This window comes from Brachycentrus maculatus, unplaced genomic scaffold (genome assembly GCF_059751285.1).
Source record: "Brachycentrus maculatus isolate JH-2025_06_01 unplaced genomic scaffold, ASM5975128v1 h1tg000818l, whole genome shotgun sequence".
NCBI classification, from domain to species: Eukaryota; Metazoa; Arthropoda; class Insecta; order Trichoptera; family Brachycentridae; genus Brachycentrus; species Brachycentrus maculatus.
The window spans coordinates 71,143-95,958 of record NW_028281546.1 but is presented as its reverse complement, the minus strand read 5'-3'; the positions used below and the strand labels follow the sequence as shown (position 1 = coordinate 95,958).

Genomic DNA, 24,816 nt, shown 5'->3' with positions numbered 1-24,816 from the left:
GAAAAAAATTACTACAAAAACTTGAAATAATAGGACTCTCAAATGAGGCCCTCAATTTATTCAAAGAATATCTTCAAGGAAGAAAACAAGTAACTAAAATAGAAAACAAAATATCTGAACCTTTGGAGAATAATTTAGGAGTTCCCCAAGGATCAGTTCTAGGACCAATTTTATTTATAATATATATAAACGACATCACTAATATAATAAAACACTGCAAACTACAATTATTTGCCGATGATACATTAATATATGTAGCGGGAGAAAATTATACAGAGACCATACAAAAATTAAACGAGGACTTAAACAGAATATCCGAGTGGCTCAAAATTAATAAACTTAAGCTTAATGTTGGGAAAACAAAATACATGGAGTTAGGAAGAAGAAAGCCAAACCCAAGGATGAATATATATATTGATAATGAAACCATAGAAAAGGTTGATGAAATGAAATATTTGGGCATAATACTAGATTCAAAATTGACATTAAATGCAAATTTTGAACACGTTAATAAAAAAATATCAAAAAAAATATTTTTCCTTAGTAGATTAAGGAATAAATTAAATAAAGATACTGCAGAACTAATTTACAAAACAATCATTCTTCCACATATAGATTACTGCTCAACAGTGTTATTTTTAGCAAACGAAGGAAATCTAAATAAACTAGAAATTGCACAAAATAGGGCGATGAGAATAGTTCTTGGGAAGAATAAATATAGCAATGTAAAAGGAATGAGAGATGAACTAAAATGGTTATCTGTAAGAAGAAGACTTAAATTTAATATGTTGATATTTGTACATAAATTTTTTCACGATAAGTTGCCAAAATATTTTAAGGATAAAGTTGTCTTAAACAAAAATTGTCATGAATATGCTACTAGACAAAAGGATAAAATAAGACTACCATTATTGAAAAGAGCTGAGTCGCAAAATTGCTTGATGTATAAGGGTTTAAAAATGTATGATGAGATGCCTGAATGTATGAAGAATGAAAAGTGTCTGAAAGAATTTAAAAATAAATGTCTAAGTTACTGTAAGGAAATGTAAATATATAAAGATGATGTAAATGTATATAATAGTTTATATTAGTTTTAATATAAGCTAACTTAAGAAATAAATAAAAAAAAAAAAAAAAAAAAAAATATTACTCTGGACTGGTACCTAAAGTGAAGGGCTAATCACCTTTTCTTCATATGTTAACGAACAAGATAACACTGCGTCAATACGATGCAGTGCCCTACGCACAATTTGGTGCTATACTAAAATATTGTTAAGGGTTAGAAGAAGAAGAAGAAAACTATTATCATAAAATAAAAAGTGTGAAAACTCCACAATTTGTCAACTTTCTGTATACTTTCAATCGCTCCAGAAACATGACAGTGTTTTTATCATGAGTGTAAACACCAATATATATAAATAGTAATAAGTATAACAATGAAATAGTTTTTTCGACATCTATTTTATTTGACGTTATCAGACTGGTGGGAGGCTAAACAAAATTTTACGCTGTATACACAACAAGGCATATGTTGAAAACTATGCTTAAGTAATTATTTTCTGTCAAAATTAATTTCAATTGAGTGAATTAATGAAGTGTGTTATTAAAAAAAAATTAAAAAGTTAAGTCAATAATACTAAAATATAAGTTAATTATTTATGGTAAGGGTTTTCAGTGTGATTTTATAGAATTCCATATGGATTGATTTTTTCAGTAAATTTATCAATTTTTCAAACCGTATTACTTACATAGGTCATAAATATAATATTCCCAATGAGTACCTTCTATTTCTCATTTTGGGATATAAAATATAAAATATATGGATGAATCTGGAACAAAAAATACGATATGGCAACAACGAAACCCAGTCACAGGTAAAATAATATATATGTGATAAAAACTCTGTAGTTGATATTGGATTATATTAAATGAAGTTTAAAAAAAATGTAATTTCATTTTATCGTTATATTAAATATTTTTCGTTGTTGTATTTATATTGTTTGGTCACATAATAATAATTGATTGAACAACGTCGATTTTGTATTCATCGCGTGATATTGTTATTTGCCAAGAAAACCAGGAGAATATACCGAAGTTCATGCGACGAAATTACAGGAATCCAACTTTATCCCCAAAAGAGTGTACCTTAAAAATCAACCAAAACCAATTTTCAACCCTCCCTAAACAAAGCCTTGATAACTTTATCAAACTTTCTGCAGCAAAGCGAAAATCTATCAATTCAAGCCAAATCAACTCCCTAACGAATCATTTATTCCTCTTTTTGCAAGAACACTACAAATCAAAATAGTTGTGGCTCATTTCGTACATTTTTTTTTGTATATTAATTACTTATTATCATTGACTTTTTTGTACGGTAATATGACATATTAATTACCATTCATCTATCACTTTGTGTAAAACAATTTAAAAATATTATTTAATGACAATCGCTTTAGGAATGAGTGAGGGTGGTAGCGGACAGCAGGAGCAGGAGTCGGATAATCGGCAAGTAAGTATGAGGAGATGCATGAATGTGGAAGAGACGAAGAATGTTTGCAACAACAGTTTTGTGTAAATAATAATAATAAAACCCTTATCCGCATCCCAATGGTGCATGGGGCACTGTGTCATATAAACGCAGTGTTATCTTGATCGTTTATACTTGAAGGAAAGGTGATCAGCCCTCCGCGTCAGGTACCAGTCCATGGTAATTTTGAATACATATTACAGTGAAAAAATCACCTATATTTATTTTATCCCCCTTGGAAATCGAACCCGGGACCATTACACTACGGAGGCGGACTCTGCTTCGCAGTTTTTTGTAGCGTTCTATTTTCTCTCTCTACCCCTGTAGGTAAGTGGTGTTATGGTATGTAAGTTAATAAAAAAAAAAATGATTGTTGTTTTTGTTTTCGCCACATTTTTTTGTTTGTAATTTGAATTCAGGTAAGGTAAATTTTCCTGTTTTGTTATAGTGTTACAATTATGTCAATTAATAATGTCAACAATGGAAATGTTTCAAGCAACTTATTTTATAGCGGTATAATTTCTCAGAATAACGCAGGTAGTGAATTATTTCTCTACAGTACGAATTAATTTGGCTTCGTAATAATTCACTGGAACTCCCTTAACTATTCGGGTAAAGTTTTGCCTAACACTTGTTCAGCAGGAGGCACCTTTGCATATTACCACACAGTTTTGTATGTAAAACATACATGAAAATTAAATATTTTTTAATACCACTTAGATTTTACAATATTTTGAGTTTAGTATTACATATTAACATACAGTTTTGTATGTCATTTAACAAAAAAACTTATTCAAGAACATTTTTGATTCATAATTTTTTGAGGCTGTCTAAATATTAGTTCATAAAAATTTTGATACACTTAACATATATGACTTATGAATAATATGCCCAGTCAAATAATAAGTAATTAAATTTATACAAATTGAGAATCGCGTTTCCAGGCGTTTCTTGGTTCATTAAAAAAATCGGGAAAAATATTATTATCTTATGAAGGTCTAAAATGAAATTTAAAACGGTACTCAACTCAACCATAGATGGTGCTGAGAACTCAAATATGAAAGAATGTGTCAATTTAATCATAAAAAAATGGTAAAATGGTGAAAGTAACACGTTTACAAAGTGATCATTTTAACCAGTATATTGAGATATTGATCTACCACTTATGTGTTTATTAACGTAAGCACAACTAGTTTCGAAATCTACAGATGGTTTATTTACCAGTTAATAAATAAATAAAGACACAATTTAAAAAATATTGAATAATGTAAAAAAATATGATAACTGCAATGAAATTGCATTCATAAATTAATTAAAAATTTTTTAATAATAAATATTTTTGATTTCTTCAGACTGTAAATATCGATTGTAAATGAAAAAATGCTTAGTTTGTAATTGTGATGTAAATATATGTTGATAAATATTCAATATGAATGAAAATTTTGTTAAATATTAAAAGGAAAAAAGTACATTTAAGATATTATCGTCCTTTATCTTTTGTTCATGGTTTTCTATCGATAAGTCTCTATCGCATCTTTTCGTCGACGTCATAATACCCAAGTACAATATTAGACGTGCCAATAGAAATAAGGTAGGTATTTGACGAACACAAAGCTTATAACCTATTGTATATTTTCACACTCACCTTGTACACGTCGAAGTTTTCTATTATCGAGTCGAAACACGTGTAGAGGTCGTTGAGAAGGTCGACAACTTGCAGCGGAGTAGACTCTGCAGATATTTGTGTGAAGCCAATTATGTCGCTGAAATAAATGGTGACCTGGTCGTACGTTTCAGCCATGACTGATTGGCCCAGGATCAACTGGGAAGCCACCGATCTGAAAAAAAAACATGAAATGTTTGAAACTAATTTCGATAAATTCTTAAATGTCATGTCGATACAAAATAACTTTTACAACAATAACATTTAAAGTGTGTCCAAATACTTGTTCACAAATCTGGATTTTTAGCTAAAATAAAATAAAAAATGAAAAAGGATATACTCTGGCGTTTTTCAAGAATGTAAATATAATTTTTCTCCTTCCTGCGAAATCTATTATTTTATATCATTCCCTTTTTTTAAAATCTCTGAATGTTTTTTAATATTGTTTTATAACATAAATGTGGAATTGTTAAATTGGCTTTTTTTTAACGTAACTAGTTTTTGTTAATGTAATGTAATGTTTGTTATTGTTAATGTAACTATTGTGTATTATATCATTTTTTAATATGTAAGCTGTACAATTCCCGAATAAATAAAATAAAAATAAAATAATCCAGGATTCAGACTTCACCTACAAATTAAATAATTTCCGCTTAGTAAAAAAGCTTCTCTCGTCCCACCATAGATGTCTCTAGTGAAGTTTAACACTATGTTTCGAGTTTGATCAATATATCTAGAAGTTTCAAGAATTTGAACAATGTGGTTGTCAATCATGGGTAGAATTGGTGAATGTTACACGTGGGTAAGTGATCACTTAGACCAACCTATGACGGTTGTAAGCCCTGTAAATGTCCAGAAATTCCTTTTTTTTCACCTTTGTTGAGATGTCATGAGATAGCATGTGAATAATTACTACTTTATTAATACTTAAATGTCATATCAATACGAAATAACTGCCGAAAATTTTATATTTCAGAGAATTAAAGATACCCATATACAAATGTGCAGTAGAAGTACTCATTACCCAACGGTTCCAGACTCAAGCAAATATCATTTGAATATTCATAGAAAAATATTTTTTAAATATAATTATACGAAATCCTTATTAAAACCTTTCTTAAACTGAAATGTAATTATTATTATAATAGAAAACTAAAAATTTTTTTAAAGAGAAATATTTGTGCTTTTATTATTCATATAAATATTTCAAGTTAATACTATTTTTGTGAGTCTAAGCGGCTCATTATTAGAAATAGGTATCAAATTGTGGTAGAGTAGGTTCGAACCGAGAAACTCTGACTTAAGAGTCCGTGACAATAAAGACGGGACCACAACCCGACACGTTTAATTGTGGTTTTCAATCCATGCCTTGTTATGTACATATAAAACATATTTGTTTAGCCTCCTATCAGTCTGATGATTTCGGTATTTTATTAAGTTTTTTTTTTAATGTATTAACTTAGATGAAGAAAAAAAATATGTGCTACGAAAACATTTAATATATCACGATATGTAAAATAATTTGAGAAGAATCTTACATGCATTTAATCAAAGTCTCCGCTAGTAAAAAAACTTTATGTGTCCAACCATAGATGGTGTCGACAAAATTTCGTAGCAAGTAGAAAAAGGTTTAATTGATGCATACATATAGTTTCTAAAATTAAACAAGTGTTTTTGTCAATCACAAGTAGAACAGTGATTGTCACGCGTGTAATCTGTGATTAATCATATAAACCAGCCTACAATAGGTCGTAAGCTCTGTAAATGCCCAGAATGAGATGAGATAGCTAAATAATTCATGATACTTTTTTTGATTTGTATTCCCGTATATAATATTATTTTAATGGTTATCTCAATATATATATATATATATATATATATATATATATATATATATATATATATATATATATATATATATATATATATATATATATATATATATATATATATATATATATATATATATATATATATATATATATATATATATATATATATATATATATATATATATATATATATATATATATATATATATATATATATATATATATATATATATATATATATATATATATATATATATATATATATATATATATATATATATATATATATATATATATATATATATATATATATATATTTATATATATATATATATATATATATATATATATATGTATTTTCAAAAATGATTTAAAGGTCTTGTTTTTTTTTTAAAACCATTTATTTTTCTCTATCCCATTATGAAAAATGCTTGCGCTTATAGTATAACAATTTTTATAATGTTTTGCATTAAAGGATTGATGAAATTTCGGATATGTAATGAATTTTGAATGAATATATGATCCTTTATGGGCCTACGAAACCCATATGATATCAGCATTACAATGCTCGGGTTGATAGATAATAATGTGAACTAAATGTGTGAATGTACGATATATACAAATCTAACGTTCAATGATAGGATTTGGGACGGCTCAAACAAGATAAGAAACCCTTACTGACAACCCCTACGTTGTACGAGTATGTCATGAATCTACCCCTTTGTGTCGTAATTAGATTGTTCTGTACATGCTATGCAAGCGTATTATGGAACGGAAAATCTACGCAAAAGCATTATTACCATATGATATGTATTATTTATTGAAACTTCTTTATTTTGTTTTATCAGTATGATCACATTGATCTCCATGATTAAATATCTTTGATTTTTGCACCTGTTTGAATACTGACTGTGGTTATTTTTGAATAAAAGTGCAATGCGTCATCAATATTCCTTGTAGATATTTTGAAATATAACAGAAAAAATATTTATTAAAAAAAAATAGTTCGATCAATTTGGTATTTCGATTCACAAGCTATAATTTGTCAATATTTGAGCAGATATTTTTCTATAAAATATTTTATGTGTGTCAACTTAGTGAAAAAAATCTATTGTCCTTTTTATATGAAAGAAATTTGATGTTTTGTTTGAAAAAGACCGAAAAAAATGGTATGATCGTGTATATTAAATAGTTGGAAGCGGCAATATCAGGAATCGGATAATCCGCAGGTAAGTATGAGGAGATGCATGAATGTGGAAGAGGCGAAAATTGTTTGAAACGACGGTTTGGTAAAGCGTTCTATTTTCTCTTTGTACCGGTGGTGTAATTGTATAATTATTATCTGTTTTTGTTTTGCGCCACTTTTTTTTGTTTGTAATTTGAATTCAGGTTAGATAAATTTTTCTGTATTGTTATAGTGAAATTTTGTCAATTAATAATGTCAACAATAGAAATGTATCAAACAATTTATTTTATAGCGGTATAATTTCTCAGAAAAACGCAGGTAGTGAATGCGTCATCAATATTCCTTGAAGATATTTTGAAATATTACAGAAAATTTTTTTATTAAAAAAAATAGTTCGATCAATTTGGTATTTCGATTCACAAGCTATAATTTGTCAATATTTGAGCAGATATTTTTCTATAAAATATTTTATGTGTGTCAACTTAATGAAAAAAATCTATTGTCATTTTTGTATGACAGAAATTGGATGTTTTTGTTTTGAAAGAAATTTAATATGAAGGAAAATGAAAGAAAACATTTCGAAATTGGTTCATACACGAGTATATAGAACATCCAATAATTTGAGTAGTGTGGTTGTCAATAATAGGTAGAATTGGTGAATGTTACACGTGTGTAAAGTGATCACTTAAACCTATCTATGACGTTCGTCATCCCCGTAAATGCCCAGATCTCCATATATTATATAGTGTGGTTGGTAATCATGAGTTGAACGGTAAAACAACACTCTCCTAATCATTCATCGTTCACTTTGTGTAATACCACTTTAAAAGTTGTATTACTTAAAGTGAATGAATGATAAAGAGAGTATTATATTACCATACCACAAAGTAATCAATGCTTTTAATATACAAAATATGAATGTTGAATGTTACACGTGTGAAAAATGATTTTTTAAACCATCTTTTAAAGGGTTTAAAAATTCCTGTAAATACCTAGATTTATCTTCGTCTATGTCGAAATGGCAGGCAGTATACCTATGTAATTCGTAAGTGGAGAAACCCAGATTTGTGAAAAAGGATTTAGACACATCAAAAATGTTGTGAGTAAAATAACAAATAAAGCAGAAATGTTGTGAGTAAAATAACAAATAAAGCAGAGCAACATTGTGCTGGTTTCGGCTGTAGATCGTTTGTAGCAATACGTTGTTGAATTATTGAAGTGGCTGGCGGGAGTATCAGTATTACCCGCATACACACATCTACAAGGATTGCGTAAATTCTCCGCAAATACCGACCATAAACCTCTTCTCATGTAACGCAATTTGTATTTAAGCTTCCAGAAAGCTCGTTATATTATCTCATTTCAGCAATAAGAGCTTTCGTGAAAGGTTCAAGAATTCCAACTCTCGTCGAGTGGTTAATTTGTGAAGATTAACAAAAAAGCTCGCTTTATTGTAATGTACCGAATTTGCTTCTACATTGGCAGTAGCTATATTTTACAAATAAAATATATTTAAATGTTACAGGGAAAAAAGGGTTTCATTGAAATAATTTCCTAAGGTTCTCCTTTCTTACTTTATACTGTAAAACTGTAGATTATGGAAAAATAATTTTGCTAGGAACATAGTGAATTGTGCATTGAAATCAGTTACAGCAAATAAATTCTATACCCGAAAGCTTAACTGGTAGTACATAACAGCGTCCGGGTACCAGTTCTAATGTTTGAAAGTGATGCTTGGAGTTGGCAAAAAATGAAATTCGACTGAATGGTCTCAAAATAAGATCTGTCAGATTAATGTGCGGTAAAACGATGTATGACAGATGTTCTAATAATGAAATAAGGAAAGATGCAAGGCTGAGATGAGTTTTTTTTTATAAAATTAAGGAAGATGTGTTGAGATGATTTGGACATGTTAATCGCATGAATAAAGAATAAAGTTGAAAATAGGAGCAGAGAATGACTGAGGAAAACATGGAATGATAAAGTACTTAAAATACTTGAAAGCGGTCAGTCAAAAGTCAGAATAAGCGGAGTATATATGAGGAGATACATGAATGTGGAAGAGGCGGAGATTGTTTTAAAGGATAGAAAAGTATAGTGTACTGTACTAATCTTTCTGCGTACCCTTGCGGGAAAGCAGCGTGAAACACTTCAGTATAATTAATTGATTTTATTATATAACGCTGATTTTTTTATAATTCCAGAGAAATATTCACCGTTGTTAACATGAATAAATGAAGACTGTTATTAATTTTTTAATTTTCTAAAATTATTAAAATAAACACAAAATCCATTTCATAATGAAACATACAGATCCAGTGTCTCAAGTAAAAATATGTTTCTCAATATATTCTGTATATTTGTTATTCGAAGTTGTTTTATTCGGTGTTTGATGGAAGGAAACCATATCTTAATTACGAAACATGGATGGAAACCATATTAAGATTACCAAACTTGTTATAAAAGCAATATAATATTCTAAATACTCAGAATTCCATTTAAAATTGGATCACCAAGGTAAGATTTCTAGTAATAATACAGCTAATAAATAGTTAACTGTTATTTTTCAGATACCTGATTGGGAAGAAATATTTACCTCTTTTCGATTTAAATTTAATTCCAGCTTAAATTTTGATGTTTACTACTACTATACGTACTATTTGCTTCACACTATTTCTCTATAGGGGTAGGCATAGAGGATAGAACGTCACAATCGCCTGTCTTAAAATAAACTCCTTTTTCATCCGTAATAGTCATACATACTACATACTCCACGACCCGATTTTAGGTTCTGATTGATCTGATTGTACCAAGTTTTTTTTTACCGTCTTCGTTCTGTTCAACCGTCATTCTGTCATTATCCATTCAATTCACATGTCCATACCAACTTAAAAAAAACTTTATTAAATATTTTTAATTATCCATTGTTAAGTTATACTTTCCTTTCTAATAAATTCATTTTTTTCAGTCTTACAACGTTTTTCCACACATTCTTATGAGGGAACACATTTCACTCTACTTTCATCTTTATTTTGCCAATTCTATGTTTCGCTTCCATACATCAATATCGATTTTAGCACTTCGTTGTGAAATAAATGTTTAGCTTCCATGGACTTTTTATTTTTATTTTCAATAACTCTATTTAAAGCACCATTTATTATACTACATAAGCACCATTAATTATATTACATCACATCACCTTTACATTCACTCTTCTCTCAATATCTATATTTACTTTTCCATCCCTTGAGAACATGCTTTCTAGAATATCTTGCCCTTTCCCATGCATTCATCGTGTACGTTGATCTTGAATTCTGTTTTTTCTCTCTCATCTTTTTGATGTGAAATTGTCAAATATATCCAGAATACGCAATATGCGAATAAATTTCTGCACTAATGGGCGTGATAAGTTTTAAATTATTAAATTAAGATACTAACTTAAGTAAAACCTATTTTTGAGACATCGTCCTAATATTAGTTTTCATTACATTTATTCGATTAACCATTTTTAATTTTTTAAAGAAAACGCAGGTTTTCACCGTTCCGTAATAAAAACACATCGTATTTATATGGAACAAATTTCAATTTTTTTTTTTGGTGAAAAACAAGTAAAAAGTAGGTACAATATTTATTTATTTATTCATCCTTTCACCTGTTTATGATTTGAATGAATAATGTTTAAGAGCTTGAAAAATAAAAATGTAGCAACTCAAATTCTACATTGGAAATCATAGCAAAGTCGCATAAAAATAACATTATTCATAAAATTTTATGCGTTAACCCTTTTGTATATATTATACATAAAAAAAACATTATCAATCTTTTTTAATTATTTACTTGGTAAAAACCACTTTTTTCAAAATCTATTGTTACGCATGTTTCGATGCATTGCGTATTATTTTCAAACACCGTATGTGAAGTTAAGTCTAAATTTAAGAGTTGTTTCCTTGAGACGTTGAAGGATGAAGGCGGTAGGAGCTCTTTCTTATTTTTTATTTTTTTATTACTTTGTGGGAAAACAGATTATTTACAATATTATTTAAGGATGTTAAAGGTTATAAGATTATAAAAGCAAAATATTTTTATTTGGGATATAAGTCTTTTTCGTTTTTAAAGGAGTATAATATGGGATTGTATTATTTTGTTTGTTAATGTGAATAAATGATGGTAAATTATATGTAAAGGTGAAATAAAATGTTTTTCATTATTCTTGTATGACAAACCAAATAAAAAATATAAATGAAATAACAATTTACTGAAGGAATGATAATAATATTAGAAATAAAGAGATTTTATACGCGTGAATGGAAATCTTCAAAACACTGCGCACAATGTTTGGTCATTACATCGTTTGTAAACGTAACGAGTTTTCCCCCAACAGCCATTTTTTGTAGAACTGCTTTTATCATCAAGCAATTTTTAAAGTAATTTTATATTTTCAAGTTTGTAAGATAAGTACTTGTTTGACAATTTGGTGGCACTTTTAGCGTAGCTTTTTATTTGTAGACCTCATATGAAGGCTTCATGTAGGAAAGGGTTGATTCCTTTTATCGACAAAAAAAAGTTAAACATAAATACCAATATCTCCATTCGGGTTTCTTCTTAAGGAGAATGTAAAAAAAATGTAAAAAAACATCAAACGGAATATTTCGATTTTTAAAGTACACTTTCTTAAATTCTTATTTCACGGTATACGATTGAATCGGCAATCGATACCATCAAAAACTTGTATTCATTCACTCAAATATCGATTTTTTTGTGCTCGTCTTGAATTCTGTCGACATAAGACGGCCTTATGTTCACAACCGTTGTCTCATTTTTTGTCCATATTTGAAAAGGTAAAATCAACATTTAAACAGTATATTTTTTAATCATGCTTTTAAGAGTCGTTCACCCTGAAATTAAACCCAATATTTGAGCATAGCTTTTTAAAAGCTTTGGTGCTTTGGTGCTTTGGTCTGTTCTCGGTTAAAATATTTAATATGGTAGTATTTAGTCTAACTTACATTTTTTAAAGCTACTATGTATCTATTTTTCCTATGTTTGCCGTGCGTGTGACCTCGGGTGTGATTTTAGAGGGGTCAAAATAAATACTCGTGACTTTTGTACCTAATATTTAATTTTATACTACCCTAGGCTAGTGTATGAAGCGCAGGATTTATGATATTATTTCCATGAAAGTAATGATCAAGATAACAACACGTTCATACAATACAGTGTCTTATGCTTCGTAAAGAAAAAAGAAGAAGACAAAAATATAGAATAAGAAAAAGAAAAAGATGAAGAAAAGAAGAAGAAGAACACGAAGAGGATTTAATGGATACTACTTTAACAGATTGAATCTGCTTATTCTTTTCTGAAATATAAATCAGTCCAAGATATATAAAAAGTGTCATAGTTTTGAGTGTTTTCAAAATGTTAATTTTGCTCCTTTAAAGAGTTTTTTATATAATTTTTTTTTATGAATATCTCCACAGTGATAAAAAGGATACGAAAATCTGGGTATTTTCAAGGCTTACCATCTATCAAAGGCTAGTTTAAACCCCAATTAGCATCCACTTCCATATTCGTTATCTATATTGAGATATACATAAATATAAAAATAATAATAAAAAAAACCTGATATAAATAAATATATATTCTAATAAGAGAATAATCTCAAATTTGTGAACGAAAATTAGGAAGCACCAAATAAAAAAATATAAAAAACACCTCAAGGTTCCCGAATAGAATCTATAAATTACCAATTCTTACGTCATTGAAGCGATCGATTGATCCGTTACTCAAGCAAATGGATCAATCGCCATTTATTATGTATCATAGATGACGGATGATGAAAATTTAGAGTGGCGTGAACATTGACAATTATTTCGACGGTCTCTGGGGCGTCGTACATAGCTTTCACGTTATTCACCCTTGAACTTATTTTATATTTTGAAATAAGGGAATAAAAAGGTTATCGGCTGAACGATAAAACCACCTTTCATTTCAGAACGTACTTTATATTTTACTGTACGACTGTAAAAAGTTATATTCAGGCGAATAACACATCTTCAATCATGTACAATAAAAATACAATTTCCAGAGTCCATGTAAAAGATCATAAAACATGTTTTATAACTTTTAAAAATAAAAATTTAATAAAACGGAGCGAGACATTCAATAATTCAATTATCCTTTTTAAATTATTGTTATATGTTAATGGTTTTCTTCTTTTTCAATTATAACAGATGTTTACGAACCGAATTTAAGGGGCTGTAAGAAGAAAACCAGTGATTATACATAAATTCATTTCGCAGTAACATCTTTCAATTATGAATAAAAAGTACTTGGTGAAAACCACTTTATCAAGAAATCTATTATGACATTACTTTCAAACATACATAGTGTGAGAACAATTTTAATTATATATTCCAGATTTAAAATATATATATATATATATATATATATATATATATATATATATATATATATATATATATATATATATATATATATATATATATATATATATATATATATATATATATATATATATATATATATATATGATCAGATAATTAATTATTCGCATTATGGATAAAATATCATTTAATAAGTTGGAATAAGCATCATACTTAGCTACATATGTTCTTTAAACAACCCCTACGACGCTAAGATATCTATCATCTTTAATTTAAAAACCAAAAAAGTGTTATCATAATTTTGTGTATTTTAAATGTATAAATTGTGCTTTGGCAGTGAGGTGAAGTGTAGTTTACATGTTGGTTTAGTGATTGCCCTGACGAAGAGACGAGTATGTCTTGAAATCGTTAGAAAAAAAATCGAGTCGTTTGTAATATTTTATTATTGTTTCGGTATTTACTTTGTGGTAAGACATGTTGAAATCATTAAAGAAAAAACTTGTTTTTTTACCCATTTGAGATTTTTTATGACACCTAGTTTCGGAAGCTAAACTTCCATCTTCAGGTCTAAATATAAATTATTATTTTGTATATATTCTTTATCTCAAACTAATAACATTTATATCAATAATTGATTCAGCAGCCAAATTGTGGTAAAATCCATCAATTTGTTCATTAAAATTTAGTTGATAAATACAACGTTTGTGTCAACAGCACATGACATTTGTGTCACTACATTCATGTATCATTTTTAAACGTTATTTGAAAATGATTCGAAATGCATCGAAACACAAGTAACAATAGATTTCAAGAAACGTGGTTTTCGTATAATAATGTTTCAATCAAAAACATTAATTTCAATTTGAAACAAGCATTTAACATCCGTTAGTATGTTCGCTAATAATGTAAAGCTTTATCATGCACGTACCGCTCAGAGCTTACAAATTAATAACGTTTCTGATAACCACGTTTTCATATTTAAAACCATTTTTGGTAAAAAATTACAAAGGGTGGTTTTTGTACTTGTATGTTTTTTTTCTGGTTGTACACAGTTATTCCACAAGAGCATTTCACAAGAGTACACACAATATTTCTATCACCTGAGCGAGGCGCATGTTCTATGTATGCTGGACACACCTGGCTTTTATTTTCATCCTCAATCGCATAATAAATCTTTTACCGTATCCACGTTTTTCTCCTCGGCCGTTCCATACATCTTAATTTAATATGTAACCCTATATAAATTACAAAGGAATAACAAAAAGTTTATAAATTGAATTAACTTTTAAAATGTTTTGTTTAATTTATCTGTACATTGAAATAAACGAGTTGTTCTACGAAGTAAATATCAAATTATTAATTAATATTATTACAATATACGGCGGTCGGAACTTGATAAAACTTATCAGAGAAAGTTTTCATCGTGTTCAGTTAAAACAATATGTAATGATAGAAATAATATTATGTTTGAAATGCTTTAAAAAATACTATTTATGGTGACGATAAAACTAACATTGTTTGATTCAAAACACAATATAAAAAAGATAAGTCTAAGTTTTCGAATAGATAGCTAAGAGATATTAACGTTAGTGGGGTTCAATTCCCAGGAGGGTTAAAAAAAGTGGTTTCTGCATTAATATGTATTTTATTTACAATATTTTGAGGGTGTCCAAATACTTAAGAGTTATTTTATACATTTTTTGACATTTCAACATAGATGCAAAAAAATATGGAAGTCTGAGCTAACAATCGTTATAATCGCCCAGACATCCATATTCTTCTTCACCTACGTTGAGATGTAAAAAATGTTTTTATTTACATCACCGTAATAACGTTGGACCGATATCTGAAGCGTTATATGAATAACCCTGCATTTATATTATTAATAATTGACAGTTACCGGGAATCAAACCAGTTACCCTAATCTCGCACCTAAATCTTATTAATCCAATAATCTGTGAATTATTATTTGATAATATGAATAAAAATCACTGAGTTTATTTTTTAATGACCAGTAGAATTACTCTTGAAAGGTAAAAATCAGAAAATAAATCATACTAAAACAGCTTCTTTAAAATGCAAGACCTTTTTAGTGGAAAAGACTTCAACCTTGAGATTGAATCACAGGTTTACCCGCGCATAAAAGTTGTATGATGCTGTATCTTTTCAATGCTTCTCTTTGGCGTTGGAAGCTGCACTCTCATACAAGCGACCACAAAGAAGATTGAAGCCTTCAAGTTGCTGTGCTACATACAAGACTGCTTAAAATATCATAAGATGAGACAGATGTTTGACGGTGTATAGGAAAAGGGAACGAAGTTTGAAATATGAAAATTTAACACTTAAGAGAACAGATGTTTACAATAATTGTGTTTGTATTCACCTGCTGATGAAGACATTCATAACTACTGAAACAAGTCGCGTTTATACGAGTATTATTAAATAAATAAATGGTTATTTATAAAAAAAAAATAAAATTTAACACTTAATGAGTTGTATTTCATTATACACGAATAGATTCGAAAACTTACACATGTTTTCATCTACACGTGAAAATTAAAACAATTTTAATTTTCACAGGTTGTGTATAATAAAATAAAACTCATTAAGTGATTTTTTACTAGCGTTTAATTAAAACAAATCGACATGTCATTCCAAAAAGTAAATGACGAATCAATAAACAATAAAAATTGGTTAGCTAACAGTTTTTTTTTGTTTTTAAATTTTTAAATGATCATATTATTCTACAAAGTTAATAACAATAAATATGATGTTATTAATACCATACATATGCCTTCATTAAGCGATCACTTCATACACGTGTATAACGTTCACCATTCTCCCCGTGAATTTCAATATTGCAAAATTTTTAGAACATGTATTTACGCAATGGTCTTGGATCCCTTCCACATACGAGTGGCAATTCAATAGATTCGGAAATGTGCCTGATTGTGCGTTTGTAAAGTAAAAATATATAGTAAGAGGTTGAGACTATTATATTATTGATATATCATACATAGGGTGAATAATCTAGTTTCTATACAAATATTATTATTATTATTATTATTATTTTTTTTTTTTTTTAACTCTTTATTCCAGCTTGACTAAGTGGTGGGTGCAATACTTAGTCAGCCATATATGTTTTACAACATTTTATTTAAACAATGAAATTAGAAATAAGAAGGAAATAAGAAATTGAAAGAAATAATAAAAAATAAAAATAAAAATAAAAAATAATAATAAATTTGGAGAGATGTAGACGAAAATTAGCTCGCTGGCAAACGCAGCACTGCGCTCCAGTGCCGCCACATGTCCAGCCCCCATCTGTGCTCCACAAGCCGCTTTATAATGAGGTTGGAGCTCTTCATCAGCCTCTCCCGGAAGCCTGCCACTCGGTGCCTTAACAGGCCATCCCAATGTGGTAGGCGTGCTGTGGCAAACATACCACTCGCGCTGCAGTGTCGGGGTTACTTCATTAAAGCTCTGTAGCCGTTATTGTAGCATATTTTCATGCTCTTTAAGCTTCGTTGTGTAACCTTACACCATAGTTCGCTGCCGTATTGCTGCGTACACAACACTTGGAACAGTCTATTTTTTACCTGCGCGGAGCAGTGGGCAAAGCGGCGTGTCAGCATATTGGACTGCACGCAATGAGCACGATACTGGCGCTTGATGTCCTCATCATCCGCACAGTTCTCCTGTAGGATATGTCCCAAATACTTGAAGCTACTTACCCGCTTAACTTTTTGTCCATTTATAGTTATGGGCGGTACCTTTAATGAGTAATTTTTGGGTTTAAATACCACAAGCTCACATTTTTTGGCGTTGTACTCTAGGCCGTTTTCTGTGGCATAACATTCACAAATGGCAATAAGTTTACGTAGGCCAGCTATCGATGGTGCCATCAGGACCATATCATCGGCGTATGAGATGGCATTCACTCTCCCTCCTCCTATGGAGCATCCCGCATTTACTTGGTTTAACCTATCATGTAATGCATCCACGTAAAGGTTAAATAGGCTAGGAGATGTGATTCCACCTTGTTTGAGTCCTCGCTGAGCTTTAAACGGAGTTGAGGTTTCGGTCCCCCATTTTACTCTATAAATGAGATTTTCGTTCCAGTTTTTTAACATGCATTTCGTCGTAGGACATTCAATTGATTTTTGTATTTTTTCTTCCAAAATGTGATGTACTACTGTATCATATGCTTTCCTGAGATTCATAAAACAGGCATATACTGGCGTATTTCGGCGCACATATATATTTATAGTATTTTTAACAGCGAAGACAGCTGTGTCCGTTCCCGATCCTTTTTTAAAACCAAATTGGTTGTCGGTCGTTTTTAGGTTTTCAACAGCTTTCTCCATCATTATGTTTTCTATGGTTTTTGCCGCCAAGGTGGAAATCGCTATTGGCCTGTAATTTTCTTTTTCTGTTAAATTTCCCATAGGATTTTTTGCAATAGGTATAATTATTGACGTACACAGAGACTCAGGTATGAACGAGTGCTGGAACATTGCTGTGAAAGCTAGCGCCCACAGTACGTGTATTCTCGCGCTAGCATATCTAAGGTACTCAGCACAAATTTCGTCTCCTCCGGCGGCTTTATTACATTTCAGTGACCTAATGGCAGTCTGGATTTCCTTCACTTGTATAATGCAGGGACTCAGTGGATGCATATTGTTAGCATTATTATTGTAAATATTACAATTTTCCGCACTTCCTGTTTTCTCATACATTGAACTGAAGTGGGCTTTCCATAGTTCGCTGATTTTTCCGTCACCCGTTATGTTATCAATTTCTGTAGGTCTTGTAGCTTTGGACGATCTCATTTTATTTGTTTGTTTCCAGAACATTTTGAAATCAGCAGTAAGCATATTCTTTGCCAATATATCGGCTTGTATCTGTTTTTTATTTTTCACCACCGTGCGTAGATTTGTTTTGAAAATACTTCGCGTTTCCGCTCTCCTCTGGGCAACTGGTCCTGTAGACGGTTTTCCCTCTATGAGCCACGCTTTGAAGGCATTTCGTGCATTAATATGGCTTTGTTTTACTTGCTCATTCCATCCTGGAATGTTTCCTGAATTTTGTTTTCCGCTTTTGGGCCCCCCTGCATTCACTTTAAATGCAAGTTGTGCGGCATTTCGCATAGCTTTTATCGTACTTTCGTAAAATTCTTTAATAATGAATTTATGATGTGGGTTTATACACTGTTCACATGTTAAAGCTTCGTAAGGAATTATTATTTTCTTAAAGAGCGACTCTGTCTTATCGTGGTATTTCTTCAGTTGTATTTGACTGTATTTGTTCCAATTAATTTTTTCCTCATTTATTTGAGTATTACTTTTAGATGTATATTTACACTTCATCTCCACTTGTATGTGTAGTGGAAAATGGTCGGACATCTGTTGGTTGTCGTCAATATGGATATTTGTGATCCGCTGTTCGAGCGTACTGGATATTATACAATGGTCCAACCAAGAGGTAGTATTATGCGCCTCACTGAAGAACGTAAAGGAGCTGATGTCGAGTTTTTTCACGTCATAGATACTATACTCGTTTTCCTGAGAAAAGGCATCTAATTCCTCCATGAATCTACTGTGTATGGGCGCATTGAAATCTCCCATACAAATTAACTCATTCACTTGAGTTTCATCTACGATAGCTGTAACTCGGCTCAAGATGTCCACAAAGACAGGCAGGTTTTCGTTGCAACATACTGGCATATAAACATTTTCCAATAGAGTGACTCCGTGGCTATGTTGTATGGTTATTGCCGCCATCCGATCGTCACCACATTCGATAATAGTTACATTAGCAATTTGCTTCCTTACCAGTATGGCTACGCCTCCGTGTGGTCTTCCCTGAATTATTTCCTCGGAAGAGTTCATTGCTGATGTTCCAGTGGCCAGAAACTCCTCGTGGATACTATTCAGGAAGTTTAAGTCGTCCTTCATCAACCAGGTTTCTTGTAGGAGAAGAATGTCAAAATTGTTGCAAATTTCGTGTATACCCGGTGCTATGCGATATACTGATTTACAGTTGTAGGAACATATTCTAATGGAATTGTTCATGATGAAATATTAGTTTTTTTTTCGCTATAAAAAAATCGTCGTACAAAAGAGTACTGTGGCCAATTATCTCCGTTTAGTGTGGTACTATACATGGATTCAGGAACTCCTATTTTAAAAGTCTTATAATCACCCGATTTTGTTTGTAACTCCTCACATTTACGAACGTCCACATCTTTTGTTTTCAGAAAGTCAATGATCATCTCACAATTCGTTTCTAGACTTAATCTCGATACCACTAAATATTTAACATTTTCTATTGCCTTAAGCCCAGACGAGACATTACTGCCTCGTATGGCGTTTTTATTTTTGAATTTTGGGCGTTTATTATCGTTATTATTGGAGTTATTTTTACTCTTTGCATTTTTAACGATTGTCCACTGGCTAGAAGATTCAGTAATATTATTTACATTTTGAGTTTTGTTTTTAGTGACATCTGTCAATTCATTTCCAACTATTTCGCTATAGAGCGTTGGTGGCTTTGGGTCGCTGTTCACAGATGGCGTTATCTCTTCGTTTGGTATGAATTTTTCATGCTGTCTCCTACCTACATTATGGTGGTCGTTTACGTTATGTTGACGTTTAATTTCTGCTACTTCACATTTCAGAGATTGGATCGATTCCGAATTCTTTGGCGTTTCAATGGATTTCGTTATGGCGTTCTTATGGATTTCGTTCTTAAGATATGTTAACTCTCTAAGTAGAGAACTCACATCGATATAGTCAAACGTGATGGGAGGCAGTCTATTGATGTTTAGCACAGCGAATTTGGGCAGAGTATCTGGGTCTGTCTCTCTCAGAATTTTAATAATATCGTTGATATTACGTTTCTTCTTACCTTCGCCCACTCTTCTGGTTTGTGCAGCAGGCACGTAGGTTATTAAGATTGCCTTTGCGGCATCTATTTCGTCTTCCTTGAAGAATTCACAAAGTTGGCACAAACTGACTTCATCCATAACATCCATTTTCTGCTGGATAAAGGCCAACACCTCGTTCACCACAATTCCACAAGAACATCGCGACGTCTTGTCGTTCATTTTAATGTAATTGTTTTTGTTTTTACTCGTAAAAATAACTTTTATTTATTGATTTCGCGGGACGATAAAATAATACGTGTTGTGTATTTATTAATTATGTAATTATTAATTTCCAGCTGTTACTTTGTGGTAATAATTTATAATTTTGAATTTACGTTTTATATGGTAAATACCACTATTTATTAAAATCAATTGTGACACGTGTTTTGATGCATTTCGCATGATACAATAAATTTTAAGAAATAGTGGTATTCACCAAGTAAAACATAAATAACTGCCTTCGTGGTGTGATGGTTAACGTGTTTATCTCTCGTGCTGGAGACTTGGGTTAGATTCTGAGGGCGAAAATAAATATAAGTGATTTAATAGATTTATATTATCCACTGACACATCGTGATGGAATTGCATTTTAATATATTATTAGATTAAAACCAATATTTTAAAAAAAATATTGGTTTTAATCTAATAATATATAAGTGATTTAACAATATTAAAAGTATTTTATATTAACTAGGACTGGTCTCTGGAACGCAGGAGTGATCACCTTACTTTAATGTAAGTAACGATCAAGATAACACTGGTACCATTGGTGTAGATAAAGGTTTGAAAAAAATAAAATTAATCATAAAATGTCAAAAAATATATTAACAAGGATATAAAACTAACATTGAAGGTTCTTGTTAGTACTTGTAAGTTAAAATTCTCGTGGGAGTGGAGGTAAACGAGCCAGGTGCAAAAATATTTGCTGTTCCTTTTGTTTTTTTACCGAGAATAATTAATTAATATATTCGAAACAGGAAACGTGTTGTTTTATTCTTAAATTCAAGAACTCAAGGTGAAAATATTCAAAAGCTTAGTCAATGCCTTAATTACCATTCCAGAGAAAATACCAAAAATATAGTCCTTGAAATCAAATTTGTAGGAAATAATATTATTTTCTCTTGTCAAAATAAATGATTATCTTAACGTAATACACGAAAATAATACTATCTGTTTATGAAATTCAAGATTCGGCTTAATAATAAGGGTCCTTTGGTAAAAACAAGGCTTAAGGCCATTATAAACAAATAACCATTTAATCAAATTAATTCAGAAAATGATCCTGAAATATTGCCTTAATTCTGTTTTATATTTTACCATACAAAGATGAATTATTATAGTTATATTCATTATTTTATGTGAAATATCTTCATTTGAAATAAAATAATAATATGGTCTTTTCATAAATCCGGAAAGATGTTTTAAATTAAATAAATATTTCATAATTTAAAAAAAAAAATGTAATAAAATAATAATAAAAAAGAAACAGCTTCATCCTTCAAAGTCTCAAGGATGCAACTCTAAAATTTAGACTTTGCTTCACATACAGTGTATGAAAATGTTGCGGAATGCATTGGGACACGTGTCACAATAGGCTTGCAATAAGAAAAAGTGGTATTTACCAAGTGAAATTCAAATAAAAAAAAAGAAATTTTTGTCTGGTTAGTTACGTTACCCTCATTATGCTAACAGTCAATTTAAGACGACACCAATTCGATACAATATCCTATACACCATTCAGAGAAAATGTGGGTCAAAAGAAAAAAAATGTTATAGTAATAGAAGAAAATATTCAGGAAGGATATTTTATTATCCATTTTATTTCAATTTACGGTTGAATAGAATTGGTGGAATAAATTTGGAAATAAAAATTATTCGAGATCATAAAAAAGCAATTGGGGATACAGTACTCGAATGTATCTCGATCCAGCTTTGTGAAAGTCCCGCCTGAGAGAACTTTTCGCTAGATGCTTTTCATATTTTTATCTCATTTATATTCAGAGAACAAAGAGAAAATGTTAATTTTTCGGAAAAGCCGACTCAGTGATATTCATCATCTTTGCCATCTATCTTTGGCTAGTCAAATAAAAAAATACATCTCAGATATGATATATTTATTTTGGACTTACAAAGTCGACGTTTTGCATACAAATATATTTGTTCAGTTTAAATATTTTTTAAGAAAAATTATTTGAAAATATTTTTTTCGTGATATTATAAACTTTTTAAAAATATTTACTTTCTAGCAGAGGTAGACAGAGATATATAACGCTACACCAATCTGTCTTTGCAAACATTTATCGTTTCTTCATTCCGTTAGTTTCCTGTTATCTTCCTATGCTTTTATTTTCAAACACATTTACCTAATATATTTATTGTACTATTCTTTCCTCACTCATTCATTTCACGTCCAAACCTTTCATAGTATTAACGATAATGTTTATCTCAGCCTTGAATTCTTTTCTTATTTCACCATTCTAATATCTATCATAGATCGTTTCGAAAAACAGTCGTCTTTTACATCACATTTTGACTACCTTATGACTAATTTCATCATTTTTTTGGGAACTTAATGCTTCACTTTCCACATAACGGTTGGAATCAGGATTCCGTGCACTGTAAGTTAAGCTTCCATTTTTCTATAACTAAGATCAGTATTCATTCGCTGTGTTTCTAGCATTCTCCATTGTTAGTATTTATTAATCTATCCATCCCTTATTTTTTAACTTTAGTAAATTGTTTGATTGATGGTAATCTCGAAATATTTTTAAATTACTATATACCGCAACTAGAAATGTTGTACGTAGAATTTTTTAATGAATCAAATAGAGAATAAACACATTTTTATATACGTGCCTTGCATTATGTTACATTGAAATCGAAGCTCACAAAAACCTCATAGCAGAACTCAAAAAAGAAATTATCGGTATAAACCCTCATCAATGAAATCAAAGTAGAGTTGGCGAAACTATTTCTCAGAAATGGGGCTATGTTATGGTGGAATGGCGTACCATGGCAGTTCATGACAAATAATTAAAATTTACATTAATTAAACTGTTGTGTTGCGTCTTTTTCAAAAATGCGTTTACTTGATTTTAGGAACACTTTGTCGAAAGTTGACGTAATTTTCAATATCAATATTTATGAAGACTTTTTTAATTAATGTTTCAAAGTTACGGATATTTTAGTTGGGGTAAAATTAATTAAATTCTCGGCAAGTGGAATGCAGGGGAATAAAAACAGACTAACAAAATTATTACACGAACTTTAAAGCGGATGAAATTTACCAACAAGCAGACAGCTCCTTGTACGTGACACAAGAAGACTAAGGGTAGTTTTTCGTTAAATTTATCTGAAGGGTTTTTTCAGGTCTTTTTTTGTTGTAAATTAAAACTTTGAAAAAAAAACAAGGAAATTCCAAAATTTAAAGAAGCTAACAGGAACTCATTATAAAATGAGATTTTTATGTATTTTATTAATTGGATGAACCTTTCAGCAACAAAAAAATATGTTTTAAGAAAAAAAGACATTCTACCCTCCCGGAAAATTCCCCTGCGGGAAAACGGCTTGATGGTGAGTAAGTAGATTAGTTGATATACCACTCTTAGAAATAAAATGAATATTAGCATTTAAAAAAAATTCTAGCAATAAGTATTTTCATACATATATACTCGTACAATATTACCTAGTTCATTCTGGTACCAGTCCAGTAAAAATCACAAATTTTAATTTTGATCTACCTGGAAATTAAGCTAGCTGGTATCTTAGTATTTATAAGCGAAGAAAAATTTGGAAGTTTGGGTTTACGACTTGCCAAAAGCTAGTTTTCGTGATTACTTTTTATATGAGTAAAATTCACCATTCTACCAATAATTAACAACTGCACTGCTCGAAATTTCGGAAGAAAAATTTATGCTTCACTTGAAAACCTATGTATGTGCCTTCTACTTCTTCGGGAATATATATTATTGAAATTATAAAGATTAAAGCGTAAATGCCTAGATTTCCGTTATATTCATGAATATTAAGATTTAAATAAAAAGTCTCGATTTAATAAAAAAGTCCATAGTTGATCAAAACCCATAATTTGTGAAATAAAATTTGGACATACCTACAGAAAATATTGTGAAATTTTTCTAAGTATGAGATTCATGCATCAAATGCAAATATTTTATCTCTGATACTACTTAAATTTAAACATCAAAAAAAGATTTTTGATTAACACAAGTTGCTTGGAAAGCTTAGATAATTGTTTAAAAGTAAAAGAGCTACCCTT

General features: G+C 30.1%; 1 protein-coding gene across 1 annotated transcript in view; it reads right to left on the bottom strand.

Annotated features, from left to right (window-relative positions):
* LOC148300129 (atrial natriuretic peptide receptor 2-like) overlaps positions 1-24,816 on the bottom strand; it is an 81,699-nt gene that overhangs the window by 14,617 nt on the left and 42,266 nt on the right. The window contains exon 3 of the mRNA XM_088275211.1: positions 4,173-4,365. Coding sequence (XP_088131337.1) covers positions 4,173-4,365 — 193 coding nt within the window. The remainder of the gene's footprint in view (positions 1-4,172; positions 4,366-24,816) is intronic.